The sequence below is a fragment of the Macrobrachium rosenbergii genome, chromosome 3 (genome assembly GCF_040412425.1).
Source record: "Macrobrachium rosenbergii isolate ZJJX-2024 chromosome 3, ASM4041242v1, whole genome shotgun sequence".
In the NCBI taxonomy this organism is placed as follows: domain Eukaryota; kingdom Metazoa; phylum Arthropoda; class Malacostraca; order Decapoda; family Palaemonidae; genus Macrobrachium; species Macrobrachium rosenbergii.
This window is the reverse complement of record NC_089743.1, coordinates 43,783,875-43,801,476: the sequence shown is the minus strand read 5'-3', so window position 1 is coordinate 43,801,476 and position 17,602 is coordinate 43,783,875. Positions and strand designations below refer to the sequence as shown.

General features: G+C 38.2%; 2 protein-coding genes across 2 annotated transcripts in view; one reads left to right on the top strand and one right to left on the bottom strand.

Moving 5' to 3' along the window:
• Window positions 1-11,017, bottom strand: part of LOC136851045 (uncharacterized) — a 24,318-nt gene extending 13,301 nt beyond the window's left edge. The window contains exons 1-9 of the mRNA XM_067125018.1: window positions 10,881-11,017; window positions 8,447-8,620; window positions 7,670-7,924; window positions 6,269-6,499; window positions 3,541-3,705; window positions 2,978-3,200; window positions 2,324-2,543; window positions 1,592-1,863; window positions 934-944 (exon numbers count right to left, since the gene is read on the bottom strand). Of these exons, the coding sequence (XP_066981119.1) occupies window positions 934-944; window positions 1,592-1,863; window positions 2,324-2,543; window positions 2,978-3,200; window positions 3,541-3,705; window positions 6,269-6,499; window positions 7,670-7,924; window positions 8,447-8,620 (1,551 nt within the window). The 5' untranslated portion in view covers window positions 10,881-11,017. The remainder of the gene's footprint in view (window positions 1-933; window positions 945-1,591; window positions 1,864-2,323; window positions 2,544-2,977; window positions 3,201-3,540; window positions 3,706-6,268; window positions 6,500-7,669; window positions 7,925-8,446; window positions 8,621-10,880) is intronic.
• Window positions 11,018-16,047: 5,030 nt separating this feature from the next.
• LOC136854787 (neurogenic locus notch homolog protein 2-like) overlaps window positions 16,048-17,602 on the top strand; it is a 137,979-nt gene continuing 136,424 nt past the window's right edge. The window contains exon 1 of the mRNA XM_067131355.1: window positions 16,048-16,473. The gene's annotated coding sequence lies outside the window, so the exon portion shown is untranslated. The remainder of the gene's footprint in view (window positions 16,474-17,602) is intronic.

Genomic DNA, 17,602 nt, shown 5'->3' with positions numbered 1-17,602 from the left:
AAATAAATAAATCAGTAAAGTTCAAGACTAGAAACAATATTTTGTTTTCCATTTATAGATCACTGTTCATGGCAAACGGTGACGAAGCATTGAACTTTTAGAAGTCCTGAATAAGGGAATCGATGTTTGAAGATAATTCTAGACTGTGTTGTCCCTTCGGAAAAACAACACCGGGTAATTGATACTTATAGATCATCTTCAAATACAACGACAAAATGGTGTTCATTCAGTTTTAGAGGTCTCCCGATTCTAGGAATCAGCTCACGCAGTTCAGATAGATCGGAGGCCTATATATTTCTCGTTTCTTGCAAAATTTATATAGATAAATTTTATGTGACTCCTTACAATTTAACAGACAGGTAAATATCGCTGGAAAAAATCACTGCATGCTTAGTAATACTGAGATATATATATATATATATATATATATATATATATATATATATATATATATATATATACACATATATATACATATACATATGATATATATAACGGTTGGTCAGTTTAGATTAGGCCTACCTAGCTCATGCAATTCCGATAGATCTTGGGCCTACTTCTCGTTTCTTGCAAAATTCATGTAGTTAAACTTTGTGTGATTAAAAACAATTTAGTATCATCGCATGGCTAGTGACACTGAAGAACAGATATATTGGTTGTTCGGTTAAAATAGGCCTACCTTACGTCAACAAAGAAAGGCAGCCCTTACTTAAATTTAAAAATGACTTGAATATTTTTCCTAAGAGCGACTTGAGTACGAGTCATTAATGTATCGTTATCAGTACTCATTTCTTATCGTACGTGAACTTTAGCCGATGTTAACATTGAATGATAAGTATCATGTAATTCAAAACGTCGCTAGAGAGAGAGAGAGAGAGAGAGAGAGAGAGAGAGAGAGAGAGAGACAAATCATCAGGAGTGTTAGAAGATTACAAGTGTTCTACCTATGGGAATGGAAGCCAAAGGAAAATGACACAAATATGAGTAAATATAAAAAAAAATTATTTAAAATCTGCTGTATTTACTTCAGTAAAAATGCAAAAGAGACAGTTCATTTCACATTGCATTTAAGATGTGCTAGCATTGAAAATGTACAAAGGATATTTAATTATATACATCAGTAAGCCTTACAGCTGCCTAAGTGCCAGTATTTACTATCATTGTTGATCTGTACTTAGATAAGTGCTCCTACGTAAGTACTGGCTGCTTTAATTTTCCATAGAACAGTATATCCTGTGAATTGGACATTTTACACGCTTCTCTTCCATCTCTAAAAAAATCATCAAAATTTTCCTGGACATCTTTAGCACCTTGCAGAATGAGCTTCATCTCGTTGGACAGAGAAAGACCTTATTCATTATCGGATCTTTCCTAGATGGTGACCCCCAAAGGTTTTAACCCGGTATGTATCCAACTTTGCAGCGTGTTTCGTACAAGTCCGTTGGGAATTACTGTACAAACATAAACAAAATACTGTAAATATCATAAAGATAATGACCCCAGGAAATATTAGTCCTAGATAACGACCCCCGAACTTTGTTGAGGGTCACTATGTAGGAAAGATTCTCATTATCTTTTCACTCAGTCTTGCTCTTGTGTTTTTCCGCCGAGCCGAAAATGGCGCCCAAGATTTTTCTGAAGAGCCAGGATATCACGAACAGGATTACTACGCCCATCAGGAGAACAAGAGCCAAGGCATCTAGAAGTAGGAGCTCCACCCAGGAGAGACTAGCTGCTGGGGACCTTAGCTTTGGGGCTCCTTGGTGACGGATGACGTACTCTGTCCAGAAGACAGCTCGGTCTACTGGGTGCTCAGGCTGATCTTTGGAGAGCTTCGATACTATTGCTGCGTTTTCTCTGTATCTAAAGTAAGAAAGAAGGCATTTTACAGTTTTTCTATTTTTCATAATTATGTAAAGAGGAAAGGATGTGATGAAACTATAAGGTGTGTGACTAACAGAAGCCACATCATATAGAAGAGAATTCAAATCGCGCGAAACAAATCTGTGGACATTTTAGTTCTCAAAAGGTAAAGGTTAATCTTCTTCTGGTCACTTATGAAATACTTCTAGAGGAAAATAAAATGTTCCATTATAAACACAAGTTAAGTATACCTTAGTTTTACCAGACTCTTGACAAATAATGAGTGCTTTCATATTTTATGTGAAATCCTTTCATATGACATTTAATTTCACTCGTAAGATTATGCACAGTTTAAGGAGTATTTGCTGAACATCCTACACTTATCCTCATACATCACTGTTTAAATAAAAAACTCGTGACTTTTCCTACGTGGTTTAACTACAACACCACGCGAACTTACTTAGGGTTGTTGATAATCTCTTGGAGGGAGTCTACAAGCAACTCAACCGTCAGTTCTTCCCAGACAAGGGATAGGCCTAATCCATCATTGACAATCTTCTCCCCAGTCTTTGGCTGATCTCCGAAGATGGGCAGTGCAAGCAAAGGTGTGCCATGGTAAGAAGCTTCTTGGGAGCTCAGGAGACCGCCGTGAGTGATGAAGACCTTCACGTTGGGGTGGGCTTGAAGAATTTTAAATGTTGATTTAGGTTAAATAATATATTCTTCTTCCAAGGAAAAGATGTTGCACCTTTGTCATTGTTTACAGCTATGAGAATAAACAACATAATGCAAACTTCTTGAAAGCAGAGGTATGAAATAGAGGCTAAGGTTCATTTAATTTTGATATTATTATCTATCAGCATTTTAATATCTTATCTGCATATATTAAGATATCAAGCTTTATCTCAAATTTATCAGTTATGTATCCCTTGCCTGTATTATTACTTATTTCATTCACTTGGATGCCTTTAACAACTGTCAGTCTAAAATTAACACACAAATCCTTATATAAACAGTCTTGGTCAGTTAAGCAAGGTCTGTGTGTTGTCTTAGGTAAGTGGATATATGCCAAATTATTCTCATCTCTGAATGCCGTTTGGTTTTGGGTACTCACCTAAAATGTCTTGCTGTGGCAGCCACTTGCTGATCCTGACATTATCAGACACTCCTTCAAGGTCTGATTCAAACTTCCAGAGGACTCTCTGTTCTAGTCTCTTAAAAGCCTCGATGAACATGTTCCTGTATTCCACTGGCATCGTGTCACCTCTGGCTACAGAACCCAAGCTAAAGTAGACAACACCAGCTTTTCCAGCTCCTTCAATCCATGATTGTAGATCCTCAAGATGAAAAAGAGTACATCAAAATTATATATCTAACTGATTGCCTAAAGGGAGGCTGATCAATTACCTGAGAAAGTTACATAGTTTTCTTCTGCCAGCAATCACTATCTTCGATCTGCTTGAAAAGAAATTATCAAGCAAGCACAGTAATAGAAAGATATTTAATGCAAATTAATGCATGAACAGGTTGCCTCAAGGTTTAGACTCTTAGTACCTTGGAATCATAAGTCTTGCCTCTACTCAACCTATGTAAGGATAGATTTCAGATCAGCTTGTTCTAATGTCACTAAAATTATCATTTCATACCAACAGGCAGATTCCTCACCATCTATCTTACCTCTGGCAGTGGCTTGGCGGGTCGACAGTGCATAGCTCCGACTTCCTTTTGGGATGGCAAAAGAGGATAAGTCATATCCATAGAGAAATGGGAGTTCATCAAGGTGAGGCTCTGGTTCCTTTCAATTTCGAGGAGAGGAGGAAAATCAGGGAACTGCGTGTCGATCTACATAACAGAAAGAAGAGGTCAAAAGGTTATGTTTGCAAGTTGCTGTTTATTAAGTTGTTAATGTAGGCGTTATTTTTTAAATCTGTATTTCTATATAATGGTCGATTTGTTTGGCCATCATTCTAGTTAGAAGGATTACTGTATATCGTAATTCTTTTCAAATGACAGAATTTCTTTCGTATATGTGCCCTACAGGACATTTTAACTGTGAAGAACAAATTGTATGATACATATCGTTCAATATCATGCACCGGGTGTTTCGAAGTTAGAGCCCCCTCCCTCCACAGAACAAATGGAAAGTTATGCGGTGTTTCGAAATTAGAGGCCCCCCCCCCTCCACAGAACAAATGGAAAGTTATGAAGTTTTCTGCTATAGCCTATCTGCAAGTATATTATTTTAAGTTTTTATGAAGCTATTTTTCATTTTACATTACTTGTATTTTCAGACTGAGTGGCGGAGTTAGATACAGCCATGGCTAACGACTCAGAGGAAATCAGATGGATTGACCGAATCTGGGCTATAACCTTCAGAGAGGTCAGGGATGCTGGCGCATCCTTCATTTCACGTTCCTGGATAGCTAAATACATTAAAAGAGATGAATCCTTTGTTAAAAGAAACTGGAACAAAAATCCATACGACTGTCATCGCGAAAAGAGTGAGAATCTTGGAAGGCCTGAAGTCCTTTCTCAGGACTCAAAAGACATCATAGCTGAGGCAGTGGGTAGACCAAGAAAGTCTTTACGTAAATTGACGCTTGAACTAGAAAAAAAGGGGAAAGAAGAGAAGTTATAGTGCTGTATATCGCGAGCTGAAAAAATCTGGTATCAAGCCATTTCATGTTATCAGCAAGCCCAACATCACTCAGCAACAGAGAGAAGACATGCATGGTTTTGTGGTTCATTTCTTAAAGATTGGGATGAAGCTGACTTTCTCCATGTTGCCACATCAGATGATTTCTTCATTTACACAGTCAGGAAGCCAAATCATAAAAATGACATCATTTGGGCTGCAAAGTTGGATGATATCAGCGATGATGTGCGCCATCGCCAAGTTGTGAAATTTCCTGAATGTTTGGGAATTTTTCTGTTTCACAGCCAAACGATTAATGTGGATCATCGAAGAAAAAGGACAGTCATGGAATGGCGAATACTTCAGAGAAACTGTGCTTACTGGTGGAGTATTTCCTTTCCTCAAATATCCTGAAAATGTGTTATCTGTTGAAGAAGTCACATTTTTGCATGATAGGGCACCATGTTTCAAGGCTTTTCAGACACAGGAGCTGCTTCGAAACAGTGGTATCGATTTCTTCTCGTCAAGTGAATTTCCAGGTAGCTCCCCTGACCTTAATGTGTGTGAAAACATTGGTAGTATCTTAAAGCATTGTGCTGAAGCGCTCACAGTGAACTATGGTGGTATACCAAGCCTCGACGACCTGCGAAGAGAGGTGACCGAAGTGCCCAGGGAAATGGAGTTTGAGTCTCAGCTTTTTTGCGATTTGCCGAAATCATACCCCTCAAGAATGCAAGCTGTGGTACAGGCAGATGGAGGCCACACAAAATATTAAATACTCAGAGAGAAAATTAAATAAATACCTGTTCTGAATTACTTTTGTTTTTGTCCATATCAATTTTAGTTTATGCTGTAGAGGGAGGGGCCTCTAATTTCGAAACACCTTGTATATGTAAATGGGAAAATGACTGGTTAGGTGTAAAAATGGGCCAAGGCAAAGGTTTGTCACATTGCTATGGTTTAATAATATGCTTATGGAGGGAACAATGCAAGAAGTCAGAGAAAGGATATCAGACATAGATGCAAGATATAGTTTGAGGAAATAGGTTGCAGATAATGCAGTGGCAATTGGGGACACTAGTGAATGAGTTTGAGTGTATAAGTAAGAGTAAGACTGCAAGGCAATAAGAGACCAGGCATATGAAAAACTGAATCTTCATAAGAACAGTGAAAGACAGTTTGGAAGCTAAGGGTTGAGCCAAATTTCCTTCATGGAAGTGGTGTGAATGTTGCATGAATATGAAAGTGAACAGTTTAAAGAAGTTGAGATGAACCGATTGCTTAGCATATGTGGGGCGACAAGAATTACTGAAGAGTTGAGAAATGTGGAGATAAGTAGAAGTTACTGTGTAGAAGTTACTGTCCTTTAGGACAGATCAGAGTATTCTGAGATAGTTTAATCATCTGGAAAGAATGATAGTTTGGTGAAAAGTGTGTACAATTCAGAAGTGTAAGAAGGAAGGAGAAGAAGACCTAAAATGTGATGGATGGCTGTAGTGGAAGAGGTATCAGTGTGGAAGGACTTTAAATTCCAGGGAGATCAAGACTGCTTGCAAGACAGATGCTTTTTGGATAGGTTCTAAGCTGCAAATACCTTGGAAGCTTTTTGTACAGGGAGTTCATTCTAGATTTAGCAGTTAAAGCATAAAGGTGACAGTGACCATTATCTTTCTCTTTCTGTCTGCTTGCATGTAAGAACATGACATGCAAATTCAAAAGGGACTTCCATACCTACGTTATTCTATGTTAAATAAAGAGTCACAAACTTACCTCTTCTTGAACAAGAGGTATAATGGCCCAGATTCTCCAGTAGAAAGCCATAAAAACATGACCAAATAGGTTTTTGAGGCGACCAAACACGGTATCCAAGCCTTTTGCCCCATGAAAACCAGGAGCGTAGGCTGGACTCAGTGGGTTTCCTAAGACGGCACTCTGTCGAAAGTCCATGCCTGGGGTGGCCACTGTGATAAAAGGCATTTCATGGGCGAATGGGTAGATGATCTGGAATATAGGTATTTGAGGAATAGACACAACTTATTGCACAAAAAGAAGCTCGTTTTTTTTATTCTTTAAGTTGTAAAACAGAAGTGCTATGAATATAAATTGTCCTATGCTACCTTCTTGGGTGGTCGTAAGATATAAAATAGAAAGTCTTGATAGAGAATTTTCCCATGTCACCCTTTCAATAATGTAACAAACATCAATTCCTGGAAGATGAGAGAGCCATACTTTTCGTAGCTTTTTCATACATATAGCACAAAAGAAAGCCTCTCTTGCCATTGCAGGCTCCTTGAAGCCTAGACAAAATTCTTCACAGTAATTTGCGTACGTCATGATCTATTACAAGTCTTGATAAATTTTACAGATAAAATCTAGACATAATTTGTAACGTTTTTCATATATAAATCTCTGGACAGAAGATGATAATATTTACAACTTTTAAAACTATATTTACAAATGCTATTACATTGCCCTGATTTGAAGTGAATTTCCTATGTAATATTCTAATGTGAATTTGATTAACATTCCATTGTTCAGGCAAATCCTGGCTTTATAATTTCTTCTGAATCTGATATGGATCAAATAACTTACTTTGCTTCCTTCTTGCACGATTTCTGCGAGATCTGGTATCAAACTCTGCTTACTTATTCCAATGAGGACATGATGCCCCGTTTGTCTCATGTTTAAGACATCTGTGAGTATCTTGGAAATTACTTTTCAAGATGTTTAGCTTAGTTGCTTTTGTGTATATCTAACTGGTATGAGTTTGACAGTGAGTTCCTTACTTTCTGCATTACTGTACCTGTTTGTCCATCATCCTAGAACCTGTCACCATGAAAGCTGTCTTGCTCTTATTTTGCTGAAATAGTCTGTAGCAACATCACGTGCTACAGCCTTTGTTATCATGATTCCTAACACTAACTGATACAGAGATTGTAAGTGTCTTTGCATATTTTCTTTTGCTCTCTACTGCTGGCATTTTCTCCCTACTAATATCAGATGATATCGGATTAGACACTTATTTTCTGCCTCCCAAAATTCTATGAGCAAATCATCACTCAAGCTTCAGCTGATCTGCAAAATATCCCCTTTCTCTCTGCTACCACCACTTTGCTGCTACTTCTACTAATGCTGCTACTAATTCTGCTGCAAATACGGTCTCATGCCCACCTCATTAAACATGTGATTGATGACAATGAGGTCGAACTCCTTCCTCTTCTCAAAGAGCTCCTTTACTTCGGGCAGCTGGTACAACTTCCGCGCCAGGCTGGGCAGAGCGGTCTTGAACAGCTGGAAGGCGCCTGCCGGTTTCTTCCTCTCCTCGAACATGTTCATGTTGTCCGTGTTGAAATCGTCGAGTCCGTGGTTGATTTCCCGAATGTTCGGGTGTTTGGATGGTTTGTTGTGGTTCGTGAGCATCACTATCTGCAGAGGAAAACGAAACAAGGAAAAAATTGCGCCGAAGTTTCTTAGGCGCAATCGAGTTTTCTGTACGTTGTATAATCAAGGCCATCGAAAATAGATCTATCTTTCGGTTGTCTCGGTATAATGCTGTATGAGCCGCGGCCCATGAAATTTTAACCACGGACCGGTGGTGGCCTGTCCTGTAACGTTGCCAGATGCACGATCATGGCTAACTTGAACCTTAAGAAAAATAAAAACTACTGAGGCTAGAGGCCTGCAATTTGTTAAAAAGATACCAAACATTTATGCCAAGTTTATTATAAAAAAAAATAAAACTGTACTTAGAGTGACCAAACTGAAGATAATGTGATGTAATTAAATTCTACGACTTAATCTTATAAATAAAAATGTAAGTAAGTAATCATAACTACTTAAAAATAGTGTAAAGATGTTACTAGGGAAAAACCACACAATTATCACCGTATAATCCTATCACCGTCTAGATCGAAAGTGTGGTGGTAGTACTAGGGAAGACAGACCTACCTGGTGCCCTCTGTCGGCCAAGGCCTCAGCCAAGGGCATGAACACATTCCTGTGACTCTTCGACGAAGCTGGGAGGAGCATAAGGATCTTGTAGCTCCTTTCAGGAGGGGCCAGGTCTCCCTGACTGGTGCCTAGGGCCGCAAGGAGCAACAGAGATAAATGGGAAAGCCGCATCTGAGATGAGAAAGTAGAAAGAAAGAATAAATCATTGGTCGCTGAAAGACGGTTAATTAGGCCTGTCTCGGACTAGCCTTCTCTGGTAAAGAGAAAGTATTATATTTTGCTGAGAGGGATTGCATATGGACGCGCGCGCACACACACACACACACACACACACACACACACACACACACAGAGAGAGAGAGAGAGAGAGAGAGAGAGAGAGAGAGAGAGAGAGAGAGATTTGGAAAAGCATTGCAGCCTTTCTATTAAAAGGAATTATTGTTAGCTACAAAAATATATTACTTAAATTTCAGAGAGAGAGAGAGAGAGAGAGAGAGAGAGAGAGAGAGTACTGATAACGTAAAAAAAAAAAGTTGCCGCTGTTTCTTATGGTGCTGGATACTAATTCAAAACGTTATAAACACTTGACCTGCAAACCGAACTCAGATGGCCAAACCGTTGCTTATCTCTCGACATCGAAAAAGCTCTCTTTCATATTTATCTGTAAGATTTCACATTCAGTAAATGGTTGGTCATCATTTTTTATAAATAATTGTCGTCAGGTGGGTACAGCCTTTCTGGCTTGTGTAGGCCTATCTGATTTGGGTCATTAGTTTACATTCTATTTTTGTATTCTTCGTCACGACTAGAGACAATTTCCTAAACATCATAATGACCGTGCAAATTATATTATTCTATATTCATTACAAGCCAAGTTGCAACGCTGGTTGCAAAAGCAAAGTGCTACAAGCATAAGGGTCACAACGGATAACGTGAAACGATAACTATAAAAAGAAAAAAAATGACGTTAGGCGTAGGCACTAATATACGGGACAAGAAAAGGAATCGCAAATGGATCGTGGAGTGGTAATTGTTTGCAGACGACAACGCACTGAATGGGGCATAATGAAAAGCCACTACAGAAACTAGTGAACGAATTTCAAGTTCTTGCAAGAGGAGAAAATGCACAACAAATCTGAAAGAGATTAAGTTAACGTGTGAATGCTGCAGTGACCACTGTCTGGCTTCTTCTCCTGAGCCACTAAAGTGAACCATCTGTTCCTGTTTCCTACAGGAGAGAGAGAGAGAGAGAGAGAGAGAGGAGAGAGAGAGAGAGAGAGAGAGAGAGAGAGAGAGAGAGAATCATTGCAAAGCCACCTGAAAGGGTTTCCTATGAATAGACGCTAATGATGGAGAGTTTTAAAAAGCCATTACAGCATAATCATGGGAGATACGACTCTTCAATTATTGTTTTCTTTGCGCAAGATCATGCCCTTGAAACATACATACATACATACACAGATATTATGTACACAAGTATTTCCGCTCAGGGAATAAACGGAAATGGGGTGATGGGTTTACACCATAGCTCGGTCACATATAAAGCCAGGCGTTCAAGATCTAGTCTCTCTCTCTCTCTCTCTCTCTTCTCTCTCCCTCTCTTTCTCTATCTCTCTCTCTCTCTCACACACACACACACACACACACACACCCACACACACACAAACACATACTCTCACACACACGCGAACTGGCCAAACCCAACAATTTTCAAGAAATAGAATAATTGAATATCTCGGATGGGAGTCTCAAATCTTTCCATTTTTTTTTCTACAAGATGAGCAACAGCGTGTTTGAGTGAAAACGTTTACGGTTTAGTAACTGCCGAGATCGTTTTTGCCGTCGCAACAAAACGGTTTTAATCAACAAAACCGGTTTTTATTCAGTTTTTTTTTTGTATATATTAGCCTATGCAACCCCACTTCCGATTTTTTTTCGCGAAACAGATAAACGTGAAACAGCACAACAGCGATACAATAACAGGCATAAATTATATTCGAATAAATAGAAAAGTCCTCAAAAAGGCATAGGCCTATGGTTCAGAAATCATTTGCTGTCAGACTTTCCTTGCAGATATAATTATTAAATTAAGCTACTTAAGAACTAAGGCATTAGAGTTTCAAGTTTGGAATATTTTTGGATATCCACCAAGAAAAGTGTGTTTCTTTTTTTTACAAGTTCAAGAACGAAATGGATGACACTGGTGTAAAACAACGTAATACAACTATACGTGTGGTAAGACATGAAATAGAGCAGGAGGCCTAGTGTGGACATATGAACTCTTCATCAGAGACGAAAGTTCAAAGACAATATACTGTACTGTTCAACATGAAAAACTGGTAATAAATATATACGTATTTTTTTACTGGTCTGTCACTTATCTTAGCATTAAAAAAGCTTACTAAAACAAAGAATAAAAAACAAAACTCACCTCAACTCTTCACTGGTTAAAAAAAAACACACACAGATATTAACCCACAGGAATCTCACACCTGTGGCAAGAGCTCCTCACAGACTGCGATACGCCAACAACAGACAGACAACTAACCAACTGTGAGGCAACTCACATCGTATTCTGAGATTACGGCGCCTATTACGTAAGCATTATTTTTATTGCCTTATTGTTTGTTCGTTGTTCCTCTTGCAAATACTGCTCGTTATTAAACAGCGCGGTCGTCAGTGCTTTCCTTAGACCAGTATTGCAAGGAAGTGCTTTAAATCACTTCCAAATATTCGTTGTTTTTCAGGACGAGTTACATAAAGTTACACAGCGGATGATACGTTGAATGACTTGCGTTACAGGACCATGACCTTGGGATCGGTTCGTGGTCCTTTCTGCCGTCTACCGTGGCCCCCTCCCCCCAGCTTCCCCACCCTCAAATCACCTACAGGCTGCTACCTTCACCCTGTAATATTTCATGGCAGGTACATTAGGGAATTCAAAGTGCATAGATTCATGGGATACAAGAAAACGATAGCGTTAATGATCGTCACTTGTTACCGCTTCTACTACTACTATATTATTACTTCATTTGTGACTGTTAATTTTCTCCTTATTAATATTCAGGATGCCAGTTACTAACATAGAAAAAGATATCCAAAAAGAATATCATCATTTAGAATTTGAACCTTTCGACCCAAGAAGATAGAGGATAAATATTTAAGGAAAGATTAAAACTTTGTAATCTGCCACCCGGGGGTCCCTCAATATCTTATCAGATTTATCTGCTTATTCATAGAAGGAATTACATCACGTGTAGTTGAGCCAAAATAGACCACGGTAATGAATAAACCACATCATTATAACTCTTGTTTGTTCCTACAGATCGCGTCCTTTGGTGCAAATATTTAGCAGGATGGTGTTTAGTCCTGAGATTTGGGAAGATTGCGCCAAGGAACTACAAAACAGTAAAATGAACCTTAAGCGCATGTTCCTCTATTTCTTGTTGCTGAATTGTGTTTCCTTAGTAGTTTTTTATAAATATGTTTGCATAACTGGTCCTTCTTTCATAAAGGTAGTCAAGTGAGATGCAAGTTGCAATTTTTGAAATTTGCTGGCTTAGTACCAGCACGGGCTCTTCCTCCGTGCAGCTGACCTCATTCACCATTCATACACGTAATTAGCCTAACTTGGGGAACAATTAATGCTTGCCAATTAGCCTTGCTTGGAAAAGGTTTAATGCTTATTAATCGGCCTAACTTGGAAAAGGGGTAATGCTTATTAATTAGCCTAGATAGGAAAAAGATTAATGTTTATAAATAAGCCTAACTTGGAAAAAGATTAATGCTTGCCAATTAGCCTTGCTTGAAAAAGGCTTAATATTTATTAATTGGCCTAACTTGGAAAAAGCTTAATGCCTATTTACTGGCCTAACTTGGACAAGGCTTAATGCTTATTAATTATCCTTGCTTGGAAAAAGGCTTAATGTTTATTAATTAGGCTAACTTGGAAAAGGCGTAATGCTTATTAATTAACTTACCTTGGAAAAGGAATAATGCTCATTAATCAGTCAAACTTAGAAAAGGATTAATACTTAATAAATAGCCTCGATTGGAAAAGGATTGTCACTTGTTAATTAGCCTGACTTGGAAGAGCATTACTGCTTATTAATTAACGTAACTTGGAAAAGGATTAATATTTATCAATTAGCCTAACTTGGAAAAGGATTATTTATTAATTAGCCTGACTTGGAAGAGGATTAATGCTTATTAATTAGTCTAACTAGGAAAAGGATTAGCGCTTGTTAATTAGCCTGGCTTGCAAAAGGAATCATGCTAATCAGTCTAACTTGGAAAAGCATTATTGCTTATTAGCCTTGCTTGAAAAATGAATAACGTTTAGTAATTAGTCTAGCTTGGAAACGGATTAATGCTTATTAATCAGCATAACTTGGAAAAGGATTAAAGCTCAGCTCCTGCTGGTACATACTAGCAAGGGTTCTTGCTAGACACCACATACCATACCCTCTCCTTCCTTTCAGGTAGTTGACTGAGAAAGGAAACGGCGGGATAGTCAGGGTTAGGAATATAATCAGAAGGTCCAGACGCTATAATTAAAGTTCCTGGGTTTTCCCCAACTGCAGGGGCTCAGCCGTAGGCCTAGTACTAAGGTCTCTTCTCCACTTTCTACATGAAAGTGATTTGATTTTGTGGTCTATGAGATTTAGGCTGTCATGCCAAGCACCGGGCCAATTAAGGTAATTCAATGCTTTAGGCAGTGAAAAGGGGGAGTTGGAGTGGATGTACGGATAAGGAGGTCCTAAAAATAAAGGAGATGAAGTACAAGCATCTAAAGGTAGAAAACCTCCCAGTTGCATTATGAAACAATAGTCAAAGAGGTTAGACAGCAAGACTGAAGAAAGGAGGTATGAATGGAGGTTAAGTATAGTAATCTACACATTGTTATATTACTGCCTCTGTTTTCCTTTCATTTAGATTATTAATTCCTACTTAATAATTTCATTTAGCATTTCATAATTTTTTTTCATACTCGTCTTGGGGTGAGATTGTTGGGTATCCCCATGCCCTTTGCCACCATGGCCACAACCAGCAACACTCGACTAACTGCCAGGTACATAATTCACGGCTTAGGGCAACAGAAGCACACAGAAAACGGAACCATATCTTTCCCTCCTACTGGGATCGATCTTGTGTCTCGTTGGCTAGATGACTAATTTATAAGGTGAGTTGTTCAGCACAAGCCCAACGGCGCCATTTCGTAAATATGAACAAGCTATGACTTTTTTATTATTCTTTTCTTTTGTTTCTGCTAAGACCATTTGACAGGTTTTGATTAAGACTTGAAAACCCATTTTTTTTTTATCAGAAGATTGATTGACTGACTGATTTCTGTAGCCGGCACCAAACAGCAAAAGTGGTTTACGTATGGTGTTGTGAAGATAAGGTTACTCTTAAAAGCTCTTCGGTGATTTTGATAAGGTATCACTTGATTGACAGAAGAAGAAGAAGAATGAAGTACATCCTTCAATTATTTACGAGAACAACAATTCTGAAGGATTCTTTAAATTATGCAGAATCTTACGCAGGAATACCGAATCCCGTACAGAGCTCCATGCCTATTGCTAAGCTCCGGACGGAAGGTTATATAACTTTTAAGTTAGTAAATAAAATGAGATATTCCTCCTGCCTTCAGTAATAGCTGTCTTTAAACCTCTTAAAAAATACAAGTGGCTACGAAGCGTAAAAAAAATTTCCTGTATTATGTAAAACATATTTTTCTGTATTATATAAAGCATGTGAAATGACACTCAGATAATAATAAAAAGTGAATATTCCACTTGAGTTGGACACTCTTGGTCTCAGTGTAGTCTAAAATACTTTGACGAAATAGAAAAGATCTACAAACCATACGGCAGCCATGTCGGGAATGTCGGGAAATGGCCGTCATGTTGGAATTTCAAATGCCTGAGAGAGAGAGAGAGAGAGAGAGAGAGAGAGAGAGAGAGAGAGAGAGAGAGAGAGAGAGAGAGAGTTTAGGAGTAGGCTAGCGTGTATTGTTTTACGAAAAGGCTGTGTAACATACGACTGACTTTCCGTTTGATTAGAGAGAAAATGACAGATTTTCGCTATGTTGAAAATGGCTCCTGCTGGAATTTCAAGTGCCTGAAATGCTGAGAGAGAGAGAGAGAGAGAGAGAGAGAGAGAGAGAGAGAGAGAGAGAGAGGACTATCGGGTGTATTGTTCCTATGGGAAAGGCGAAAAAAAGAAAACCGAAGGAAGAAAAAATGCCATGGTAAATGTAATGGAGAGGGCCACAAGAAGATATCGTTTATTAATATGATTTTTTCACTAAACAATATAGAAACGCGCGCATGTGATACAGAAGGGGTGAGATCATTTGAGAAATTTACCTAAAAGGAGAAATTTACCCACATCGATTAATATTTCTACGTTCATCCACGAGCGGCTTTTACCATAGCCTAAACATCCCCTCTGAGATGAAAGCAAAAAATATAAACAAAAGATGGTAATATTTCGTTATCTCGGTAAATTTCTCAAATTACCCCACCTCTACAGTATTACATGCACGCACTTCTACATTGCTTAGTCTAAAAATTATATTAAACGATATCTTCGTTCGGCCGTCTCTTTTACGTTTACCAAGGCCATAAGTTATTCAGTTCAGTAGTAATGTAACGCAAATGTGTTTTAGTTATTTGATTTCTTATCGGAAACATTAATTACCAGAACAGGCAAAAAAAAAAAAAAATGCTTTTCAGTTTGTCAATCGTCTTCCAACGTCTTACAGTAGGAATACAGTCAATGTTTTGGTTTCTTCTTCTAATTTCAATATTTTACTCAGTAGTCTGGAAGTTGGCGGCGCCGTAACAGTAAACTGTGGTTTTCTGCGTGTTTTTAAATGCGCTGTTATCAAATCTTTAAATTAATGAGCAAGAGAATACGGGAAGTTTTTTATATACTTGAAAACTGGAATTTCTTAACGCTAAACATTAGTGAATTTAAAAAAAATATATTAGTAATTCTACAGATACATGCAAAAACGTTCCATAAACAAAGTACGGTAAATTTCTCAAATTATCACGTTAAATTAATCAAATTATCTAGTTAAATTTCTCCAATAATCTCTTTAAATTTCTCAAATTATCTCGGGAGATTTCGAAAATTATATCGTTAAATTTTCTAAGATTGTCTCGTGAAATTTCTAAACTTATCTCGTTAAATTTCTCATATCGTTAAATTTCTCATCATTACAGAATTATATACACCCATTTCGGTTATTTTTCGTTAGACTCCAGCCACCTCCCGCTTTATAATTTATATTTTTCTTGGGTAAATCACATCAAAACAAAAAATTTCTTCTCAATACATAACCTTCGCAAATGCCTAATAGCAAAGAAAAATAAGGACTTTTAAGGTAAGACAATACCAGGCCCCCCCCTTCCATAACTAATAGGGCAAAATTGTAACCAGTAAACACCCCTGGTTTACGTTAGGTTGGTATTTTTAGGTTCTTTTACTACCTTATCATTTCCTGGCCATTTTTGCATGAAAAATCCAAAATGGTTTTTCATGCAAAAATGGCTAGCTGGCACCTTTGGAAATGGCTGGCTGGAGTCTTCCGAAAAATTACCCCCATTTCTATATTATTTAGTCAAAGATTTTTTTTTATTGATAAACGATCTCTCTGTGTGCAGCTCAATGTGGTTTTTTAAAATATTGTAAATGAAACAATGGAGCAACTTTTTGTTAGTACGCTTGATTTGCCAGAAGTTACGCTTTGTGTTTTCGAAAATTAGCCCAAAATATCTGCAATCTTCCGATCCCGCCTTCCGTCTCTACTTTATCTGTTAACTATAGAAATAAAAAAAGAAAATACTGTTGAAATGCAAACTATTACATAATCCAGTGTAAATTTGTGACGTAGGCCGAACTGATGGTGAATTTGAGCCATTTCAGTGACAATGAATTTGAAATTGTGTATAGGCTAGGTGCGCCTATCTGCTCAAGAATCGCCCATCACTGCCAGTGACTTCCTGCCGAAGGTAAGTAGGCCATTTGTTGATGGAACTAATTTAACATGGTAATAAGAGGATTTTTACCTAGGCCTTCTATCATTATCTTAAGGGGTATCCTAGGCTAGTCCATGTAGCCAAACGAAAACTTCCCCCACCCATTGTTCTCTGTACCTCTGTGTTCATTAAATGCTGTGACGCCAATTTTAATAGTCATAAATCAATCAATCAATCATTAAATGGTGGAGTTGAGGGTAAGGGTTTGTCCAGGAGGGGCAGAGCATTCGCAACAAGGTCAGGGCTCGGCGCCTTAGGTAAGGTGAGGTTAAAGGAAGGTTAGGTGATGATGTAGCCTAGCCTGGTAATTCTATATACAGTGAACCCCCGTATTCGCGGGTGATGCGTCCCACACACCCCCGCGAATGGGTCAAATCCGCGAATGCTTAAAACCCCTCTAAAAACACTTAGAACTGCCCATTTTGATAGCTTAAACACAGAAAAACCCTGTAAAAATGCTTATACCTGAATATTTTAATAGTTTTATCACAAAAAGTGCATTTATTCATGAAAATTATATGAAAATACAGTAATTAGTGAATGTTTCTCAGTGAAAAACACCGCGAATGGGCGAATTTTCCGCAAATGATGGCTAGATATGTTCCACAGAGAAACCCACGAATGCGTGAGTCCGCGAACGTTGACAGCGCAAATACGGGGGGTTCACTGAATTAGCTTCGCACCTGTTTTTACCTTTTCAACTGGTTTTTTCTACACTTTTAGGGCTTCTGATACTGGCGGTGCGTCTGTTTGTTGTCGGCCAAATGTAATGTCCCTTCGCCGTGTTTAGTACTGGCCCAGGGGGTGTTGGGTATGTTAACAAGTTATTGCACTTGCCGGATGGGATATGAACCGTTTGAAACAGATGAACCCGTGCTCTGTCTTGCGAAGATCACGTATGGAAACCCCTAGTTGGATGGACTTCAGGGGTTAATTACAGGTTAATTACACTCGAGCGCCAAAAATTAAAGGTAAATTCATAATTAGCAACCAAAAAACTGTAGAAAAAGTTAAGTTAGAAGGCAGTTTCCGCCGCGGAGCTACTATATAGATCTACCGCCTAGCCTATTCTACTGTATATAACTATTTTCATTGTTAATTT